The sequence below is a fragment of the Octopus bimaculoides genome, chromosome 3, assembly GCF_001194135.2.
Source record: "Octopus bimaculoides isolate UCB-OBI-ISO-001 chromosome 3, ASM119413v2, whole genome shotgun sequence".
Lineage (NCBI taxonomy): Eukaryota > Metazoa > Mollusca > Cephalopoda > Octopoda > Octopodidae > Octopus > Octopus bimaculoides.
This window is the reverse complement of record NC_068983.1, coordinates 67,208,222-67,218,703: the sequence shown is the minus strand read 5'-3', so window position 1 is coordinate 67,218,703 and position 10,482 is coordinate 67,208,222. Positions and strand designations below refer to the sequence as shown.

General features: G+C 30.4%; 1 protein-coding gene across 5 annotated transcripts in view; it reads right to left on the bottom strand.

Moving 5' to 3' along the window:
- Positions 1-10,482, bottom strand: part of LOC106871954 (protein still life, isoform SIF type 1) — a 1,491,364-nt gene that overhangs the window by 100,922 nt on the left and 1,379,960 nt on the right. For 4 of the 5 annotated variants that reach the window (XM_052966200.1, XM_052966202.1, XM_052966199.1 and 1 more), the window contains one exon: positions 9,787-9,902. In XM_052966200.1, the coding sequence (XP_052822160.1) occupies positions 9,787-9,902 (116 nt within the window). The remainder of the gene's footprint in view (positions 1-9,786; positions 9,903-10,482) is intronic. The other variant, XM_052966198.1, reaches the window with a different exon arrangement.

Below are 10,482 nucleotides of genomic sequence, written 5' to 3'. Positions count from 1 at the left end.
TAAAGGACACAGGTTTCGTGTGTCACATAGCTAGCCAGAGGCGATGGCTTCTTGGAGCTAATTCACGGCAGCTTTCGTCCTAATTTTGGGACTGCCATGTTGGCTTGGCGATAACTATTAATTTCCAGTACCGCTGCCGTAGTCTCCTTTAGAGAGACTTAGAAATATTAATAACTCTATATATATATATATATATATATATATATGTATATATATATATATACACACACACACACACATACATACATATATATATATTGGAAATTGGGTGCAAATTGGGTCTCTTAGTAGTTAGAACCTGATTAGAAAATAGAAGTGTAGCAGTTTGCTCTCTTAATGATATTTAGGTTTGTAAATGTAAATATAAAATGAAGTAAAACTTTACTAAAACTAATCAAACATTTTAATTACATATTTTCTAAACTGTATATGTTGTAAATCTCTTCATATTTCTTTGTTCCATACAGTTTAGTTGAAAAATTTGTCATTCTAAATTATATGTACTACATCTCTTCCAATCTTTCTCATACTTGCTTTGTAAACATTAGTAAAACAATACTATATAAAAGGTTTTTACACTTCTACAGTTGAAAGTTTAATATTTGAGTGGGTTTGTGATATTGTTTAACATGAAGCTGAGAGATATCAGATGATGATATAAGCTTCTTTTAAAGAGAAATGCTATAGAAAGATTGATGGAATAAAGTTGATTTGACAACTAATATCACCATCATTTGAGAATATTTAATGTTAAAAGATGCTTTTCATAAAATTCTCTGAACTCTGTATGAAAAATAATCTGAAATCAATGTATTTGTTGATATATCTAATATTTTCATAAATAGTCAAAAAGTTAAAAGATATCTTTTCTCAGCTTAAAGAGACTAATTACTTTTCCTGTTGGGAGAAATAAATTGTGGATTTACATACACAGAATAAAAGAGGCATCATTTTAGATTTGATCATAGTGAATTTAAGTTAGTGATAGCAGACAAGCAGAAAAATGATTACCAGATTTATGGCCTTTATGATCAACAGCAAAAGAGTACAATTGGATATTGATTGTATTCTTCCATTGTTCATTGCAAGGGCCACATATACAGGCAATCATTTGAATTATACTTCCCAACTTAAATTCTAATGTCCCCATTATACTAACAAACTGTTTTAAACAGTTAATGGTAAATATGATCAGATGTTAAGTAATAACATGGAATTATTTTACAATATTTAAAACTTTTAAAAATGAATAAAAGTGTTAATTCAATGAGATTTAAAATCTTTGCAAAAATTTCTAGAAATTTTCTTCATGAATTGAAATTTTTGTTTTTTATTTTGTATTATGCAGAACTCAAATTAAAAGTTCTGCATAATATAACATCCAGTAAGTGTGTATAAAAATCTTAACTACAATATGTCTTATCTACTGGTTTACTTAGATATTCTGTTTTAGCTATAGAAATACAGTCAACCTTTTCTCAGTTGGTTGGGACAAATTTCAGTCTGATTATGAGTTGGATTTTATTTGAAAACATAATTTATGGAATTTTATGCGATCAGCAGAAAATAGTTCTTAAAAGATTGCTTAGATACTAGTAATTTTCCTATTTATATAACAACAAAACTTTATACTCTGGACTAACTATCTCCTCTAAACAACATTCATACAGCAGTGTTGCCATTATCTATTTAAAGTAGTTTCCACAGAGATCTTTATGTATAAAATTTCTGTTTTCATGATATAAACTGGAATGCAATAAAACAACAGTTCTCAAGCCCCATTTCTTTCAAAATGATACCAGATTCTACTTTGGTATAAAGAATAGAAAAATCCAAAACAGAGAAAATGAATAATGTATTAGTGATCATTGGTTCATTGATTTCTATAAATAAAAATTTAGAAAACCTATTTCAACTACAAAATGAAATTACATTTCCTATTGAATATTAGTATATGTTGTAGTTGTTGTAGTGAGTATAGTGGTCGTAGTTATAGCAGTCTTTGAGAGCAATGAAATGCTATTAAACACTTCTGTCAAAAGTTTTTGCAAAGATTTAAACATTAAATTGCACAGAAATAATAATAATAATAATAATAACAGAAAAGAAAAAAAAATTACATCACGCAGAAAATATTGCATGCAATATCAGAGGGGACTTTCACAACAGTATATTTCTTAGAAGAAACTGTGAAAGTGGAAAACAACAGAATATATGCATGCAATATAGAAATGAAACAAAGCAGGTAAACAGAATTGTGTGTCATGCTATATCTAGGGAGCTTAAGGACTTCGATGTTTGGTATAGCATAATAATTTGGTTTTACTTTAGAGTTAAGGAAATTTTTTCATCAAGGATATTTGACTCAACTGAAATAGGAGAGTCTACTATATTGAGAACTGTCATGTTAATATAGAAAACTAATATGCAATAAGATAAAAATTTTGAAAAATTAATTATACATTACAATAAACATGATATTCATTGTTTCGATTGACAGGAACATTCCATATAAATTTTCCATATTCTTGTTTTTTTTATCATCTAATTTTATTAGTTTATCTAGTTTTATTTTGTTGCTTTTATTTGATAATATTTTATAACATTGGCTCACATAAGGCCATGCATTTTAGGACAAAATATAGTTTAGTCAATCCAATAATTGTCTATTATTTTACCAACTTTGAAAAGTGTAAAAGAATGCAACTAAATGCCACAAAGTATCTTATTTAATGCTCTGTTCTTTTTATAACCCACCACCTTAATAACACCTTGAATGCAATTTATGAAATGATGACTATAGAAGTAATTGTAATCATGTTCAATTGATTTTAAGGTGTTGTTTTGAACTGACCCAAGAAATAACTAAACTAAAGAGCATTTTAAAATCATAATTTTGCAATGTATATATAAAAAATAACCCAAAATTAAAAGATAGTGAAAAGAGATTATATACTCAATTGTACATAGATAAAGAGCAAACGGATGTGTTCAGTTGTGAACTGTGTTGTAAAACATTCATCTCAATCAGAAGAAACTGATAACCCAAAATAAGTCAGTTTTTTTAAATAATAATATAGATATTGTTTGAATCAAATAATTCTGTAAAAAACAATGAGCTTGGGGTTACAGCATTTTATAATTTATTAGCAATTTAGTGTAATGAAAATTATTAAACCCTTAGCTTCTCATATAGAAAGACACACAAATAATACAAAGCAATCAATGAGATAAATGTAAGCATATGTTTAAACACACTCACATCCATAGGATGACATACATACATACACACAGTTCTATATGTGCACGTGAGTATGTACATGTACACTAAGTGAAAACATACACCTAAACAAATATACAGCTTTGTAAGTTTTGTAAGAATTGAATAATTAAATTTAACTGTATATATGTTAATGTATGTTTGATTTTGGAGTGGACATAGCAAAGAAACATTGCAGCATGAGTGTTTTATGATAAAAATTGCAGTGAATCCAAATTAAACTTGATTATGTGATTATGACAATTGACATGGAACGAAGATGAAAATATTAAGTGATATATAAATTGCATAAATGTTACAAATGTTTTACTATAAACGTTTTCTGACCAATATTTTTTCAGAGTTATTAAAATTTTGGAGATATTGTTCAAATAGAAACAATGTAAATCTTAATGTATTCATTTCTAGATAACTAGTCTTGATTTTCTTAACAATAACTTGAAATTACAAACTAAAGAATAAGATGCATCTTATCTACATTGTAATAGTTAAATAGGCTTATAGTACACTCCACCTGTCTTTGTATTTCAGTATGTACAGCTATATTCATTTTAAAATGTGAATGGCCCAGTCAAGTTAAGACTATGTAAGCTACAATTCTTAATCTTTTGCATCTCTATCACAATAATTTTCTTACTGTTTAATGTACAACTAAAAGAAAAATCTGAAATTGGAGGGAAGGAGACACAACATATCCTTGTTGAGTCTCTGTCCAGTGCCACCCACATATATTTTGACCTTTTGCACAATATACATTTATTAAAACTCCAGCTGTTCCCTGATATTCTATCATACACCCTCACCCCATTCACCCTTTTTTATCTACTGTGCCATCACTCTGTTCCCTTATATTCTCTCTCTAGCACTGATCCTCTTTCATTACTTACTCCTACTAATCATTCCTCTTCTTGCCCCATCGTAGTTTTATTACCCATTCTCTCTTCAGTTCACTTTCCTGGTTAGTTTGTCTTGAGTATAAGGGGATACCACAAGTAGTGAGAAATTTTTAGTCTTGAAAGTCATAAGGCAATCTCAGTAGTGTGAGTGCGGTGCCATGTTACAATGCATGCAGTATACATTGTAAAGTAGTTGGAGCTAAAATTAAAATGGTTTCAGTGGGTTGTAGCCTGCCAATCAGTCTGTGGGGGTGGGGCGGGGAGTATACTGAATAAAAACTGACTCAGACTGTAATGACCAGGTCAAGCCATGCTATCATGTAAATCAAATGTAAAAATTTTGGTGCTGATAGTGATGGTGATGAAGTTGAGAAGGCTTCACTCTTAACATGAAAATGAAGTTAACATATATCTGAAGAAAAGCAAATATCAGTTTTGAAACACTTGTATATGTGTAATTAATCCTAACATTTATACGAGAGCATACAGTTAAGTTCATTTAATTTTTTTATCATACTATTTCATTTAAATGTACTGGGTTAACAGTTATAACTGATAATACTATCATCATGCTGTTACTTTATGAATCAAAGTTTATTATAAAGTTATATCAAGTAGAAGGTAAGCAATAATTAAGCACACACGAGCGTGATCGTTACCAGCATTGCCTTACTGGCACTTGTGCCGGTGGCACATGAAAAAACATTTGAGCGAGATCGTTGCCAGTGTTGCTGGACTGGCTGCTGTGCAGGTGGCACATAAAATATACCATTTTAAGCATGGCCGTTGCCAGTAGCACCTGACTGGCCTTTGTGCCGGTGGCACGTAAAAGCATCCACTACACTCTCGGAGTGGTTGGCATTAGGAAGGGCATCCAGCTGTAGAAACTCTGCCAAATCAGATTGGAGCCTGCTCTAGCCATCTGGTTCGCCAGTCCTCAGTCAAATCGTCCAACCCATGCTAGCATGGAAGGCAGACGTTAAATGATGATGATGATGATGATGATGAGTAAAACATAACTTTTACTCTTTAATGATTTCTACACAATTTAATATGAGGTGGAAAATATTTATATTTAACAAAATAAAATCTGAAAAAATAAGGAAGAAGCTGGAAGTTTCTAAAGTATTACCTCTAGGAATGTCAAATAGTTATTTTAGTTTTTTTTAAGCATTTCCATATTATACAAGAAAGGATTTAAAAGATCAGCATCAAACAGAGAGGGCTAGCAGAAGGCAATGCAGACTTTGTCTGCTGTCTGTTTGATACAATGGTATAAGATTTAAATATTTGGTAATTGTGATAGGAAAATAGTTTTGAAAGGGTTCACAATTGGGTCTGTTTCAAAAAAGCTTATTCTTAGTCTAAATATGTTTTCTAGCTTTAATCTTTAAGAGAAATCTTTCTTTTTGATTTTAAATATTCTCCCTTATTGTACAACACCCACTGTTTACTATAAAGAAATTATTAATTGTAAAATTTTCAAATAACTTCTATTTTCAGTTTATATTTCATATCTTCTCTTTATTTGCTTTTATTTTTTTTTCTATAGCTTTTTTTAAGTTTGCTATGTTTCATTTCGTCTATAGTTATAAAATACATGGTTTATTTGTCTCCCTAAATATATTTTCTGGTCATTAGTAATGTAATTAGCAGGCATCTCATGTTAGTCAATCATTCAATCTATGTAAAATCCCTCTCTCTAATTCACATTAAAATATCACTAACAGAAAGTTCACTTTGGAAATTATTATAGCTTATTTTCTAAGCTGCTCAAACACAAGCCCAAAGCAGCTGATCCAGAAAATAGACTAGCTGGATTAACCTAAATTCATTTTCCTTTACTTAAGACGATTATAACATTATGGTACAAGAAAGTTAGCAGTGTATGGGAAATCTAAAATTACTTCTGTAGCATGTTGAAAAAATATCATTGACTAAATGTTTGGTTAGATATTCATATTTGAAGGAAGATTCTGTCAGTAGTTACCTATTTTTTACAACTAGCATTAGGTAATGGGTAGTTTTTTTTGCTTTTTTTTAAAATCTATTAATTGTGTACAATATATATTGACAGAAATACCAATAGTGGGAAATGTAGATCTAAGGGAAATATATTGTTGTAATATGAAAAATGGTAATAAAAAGAAAAAAATTGGTCACGTCAAAAGCTATCAAGAAAGTAAGATAAAAGTACTGCCCTAGACCAAATAATTTCTTTAAAAAAAGATGTGTGTTGTAAAATGAATTAACGACAAAGCTTTTTAAGTGGGATTTTTCACATGAACCACTAGCCTCTCTCTTTCTCACAGCACACCTATTAAAATATGGATATACAGCCACACATATAGTTGATGACATGAAAGTTGCTGCAGAAAACTTTTCTCCAACACATGACAATTCTTATGTTTTCTACTTAGGTAAACTATCTAGTTTGATTAGTTTTAGAGATAATGAAATAACAGTTTATAAATATGTAGCAGTTAAAAGTATGTAATGAAAATCATGTAACATCTTCCCTTCATGTCAATTGACTAGAATGCTGCCCAGTTTCTGTTAGATATTTAAGATTCACTATGATTGTTATTTCTTTGAAAGTTTTTTGTTTCTTATGAAAATTTCCAAGCCAAAGTTAATAAAAAATATATTGTATCAGAAATTACCATCATAGTTGCAACACAGATGACTTATATAAAGTAATGCTTTGTTCTACCCAATATTGATAAAACTTGGTGAGAAAACAAAGTCATTTACCAGTTTCTCAGAGATTGTTTTTCAAACAAAGTCAGTTTAAGTGAATTTGAGGAGGAAAACAAGTGAAGTGAAGGGATGTGGGTACCCAGATAAGCAGCCTTTTTACATATGTACAATATACCAATCAGGTTCAATGAGAGTGGTAAGGAGGTGGATTAAATGAAATTCCAAACATAGGCAGGCAGAGCAGGACAAGATTAAACACTTTTAAAGATTACGTGAACTGCAATTATGACTTCAGTTTAGAGTAATTTCCATTGAGAAATTTCCATTGTGTGTGGGAGAAAGAGATTTCACTTTTTTTTTTTCTGCAACCAAACTGCGCTTGAACTTAATACTTTTAGATTTCATATCGCATCAAAAGTCTCTACATGTGTGCACACATACACACACTTAAACAACTGTTGGTTATTAGAAGATAAGATCTATTTTTGCAAAACTGTGTGATGCAAGCTTCAAATCAAAGCAGTGATTTTAATATTTCCTTAAGCCCTAACAACATGCTCTTAGTTTTCATGGCAGGCATTTTAAATAAATTTATAAGATACTTTAGTATAAGACAAGAAAGAACTTCTTGCACATATAGTATGAAGAGAGAGAGAGAGGGGGGGGGGACTAAAAGCAAGAATAACAGCATTAGCATTTCCACAATGTAATGAATAGTTTGGAAATGCTCAAGTATGTTGAAATCAAAATGAAAATTGAAACATTTGTTCATTATAACTTTGTTTCAGTTAATAAAATATCAATTTTTACTGCTCTCCAGATTTAAAGAACATATTCAATAACTTTCACCCAAACTATTCTCAAAATTTAACAGATTATCCAGAATTCTGAAGTCAAATGTTGCAGGTTCCTTTGGTCAAGACCAATTCCTTCATGGAATTTCATGTAAACCAATGAATGTATTAAGTTTCTCATTTCTTGCTTTATTCAAGCACACATGTAAGGCTGCATTATGTCTTTCATAATAAATCTTTTTTGTTTGATTGTCTCATGCTTCCTTCCATCAGGAAATGCAGCAAACATCTACCCAGTTTCTCTTTATCTCTGCCAACTCTAGCCCATGCTCTAGTCCATGTGTCAGATGTGTGCACAAAGAAAAGAAGCCAATATTGCTCAAATTACGAGATGTAGAAATCCACATTGTCATGGAAGAGATTGGCTCTGTACATTTGAGTTGCAGGATCTAGATGATTATAAGGAAAGCATTAATGTACTTATTCACCTTCATTTATATTAATTACAATCATAAGTGTGATTAAACGTCCCTCAATATCTCTTAGGCATTTATCTAAACCATAAGGCTACTTTAGTAAAGATGTATGTAGTAAGCTTCTTTATGAACTAATAAATAAGAATATTAACATACTCAGCATAAAGCACCAAGTAATGTATGTAAAATTACACATGCACACACAATATTTGATGTATATTATAAGTGATAGAAAGAGAGTCAATTTTGTGTTGTAAGTGTGAAGATCTTGTCAGGTATTTATTTTTCTTTAACATATGCACAGAAGAGAGTGCTGGTAAATTGTTATTGAGTATACAGACATACAACATGTATACATACATACAGATGAGTATACATACATACAACACGTGCACGCGTGCACACACACATACATACACACAAACGTGAGTGTGCGTATATGACAACATGTTGTTCAATTTACTGGCTTCTTGCACTCTTAGTAATTACAACTAACTAGTTTTCAGTTGCGTAAAACTTGGTATCCAGATACAAAACCCTATCACAGAGATGTCATTTCATAATGTCAGGTCCTTAAGATAATTTCATTAACTTAAAGGGTCAAACAGGAGATTTTTATGCTTGACATTAAACTGAAGTCAGTTAATCTTTCTCTATTACTTAATCTGCTACTTAATCCCATCCATGATTTTATTTCTGAAGTGGAGTAAAGACAAGTGTTTTGTGAACAATGTTGACTTTCTTCTCTTACTTGCAACTGGCACACCTCTGACACATATGGGTGCTACATGATACAAGGATTAAAACAAAGCAGATAATAGAAAGTTTACCTAATAGCAGTGTCAATCATCATCCACATCCTCATCACTGTCAAGTTGTAAAGTTGCCTCAGTTCTTGGTTTCTTTTCAGTTTTATTTTGATTTGATTTTAAATATTTTACTTAAATATTTTCTTTTTTTCTTTTACACATACCACCTCAATATGAAATTTTTCAGATTTCATTCCTCAATATATTAAAATGTCAAAAACAGGCAAAAAGAGATGAGGGATAACTCATCCTCAAACTTATATTTCTGAAATTGAACAGTGGTCGAAATTCACTAATAATTTTTGTTTCAATACAACTGAAATACCAACTCAAATCATTTGAAAAATTATTACAGGCGTCCAGCAGTTAATCTCACTTTTACATTTCTTCAACAGTTGTAGCAGATAACCAAAAAGTGTGTTCACTATAATTTTGGAAATGACTTTTAATATATACTGATGAATGTAAGTCTGAAAAATTCATTGCTCAAATTTTGTGTATTTGGAAGAAGGAAAACCCAAAGTATTGAAAAATCTTTAAGAAAAAAAAAGTGAAAAAAAGACACTTCTAATATTTCACTGCCAGTTAAGCAAGGAACTCAAAGCTGTAAGAATAGGAAAAATCAAAAGGTTGAAAATTCTTATTTTCAAAATATTTAGCATTTAATGTGAAAAACAACGATAAAAAGACTCTACATTTAATGCTGTACAATTGATACGTGAGTACCAAGGGAAAAGAACAAGAAACTTGAAAGAGTTGAAAGCTTCTTTTCCCTCCAAACTTTGATTTGAATAAAAGAAGAAACTCAAAATAAAAAGAAATATTTACTACCTGAAATAGGTAAGCATCTCCAAATGCAGTGCTGAGAGAGAAAATATTTTCCCTCTTGGGGTGTTCGGGTACGGCCTGTGCTATTCCGCCTTCGATGACTGAAAAGTAACGAACACCTTTAAAATTCAATATAGCTTGCAGAGCAGTCACCAGGGTGAGCTGCTGTTGATAGAAAATTCACTTGATATCAGAAGGACAGGGTTGAGGAGAGAGGTAAAAGGGGAAAAGAGGAATAAAATAGGGTTACACTGGCAAGACAAGATATAATTACAGTTGAAATTTTCATGTTGGAAAATATAATTTAGTGGTCATTAAAACATTGTTTTGTTTCATTATATTGAATCTTGAAAATATTTCAGCAGAAATAAAAACAAATTATTACTAAGAAAAATTACAATCTAATGAACGAAATGTTTTATTCAAGTGTTTAACTGTTTAAGTTATTAGGAAATATAAAATCTTCTACAAAACAATTTCTTCATAAACTATAAATATTGGAAATTGGTAACATATGGCTGATGCATAAGTTCATTATGATATTTGAAAATACAAATATATCTATGTGCATATAGATATACACATGTATCAATGTATCATCATATACACTCAAATGCTCATTTTTTAAATATGTATTTTAGTAAAACTCTGAAATATGTATTTTAGTAAAACTCTAAAATATGTATTTTAGTAAAACTG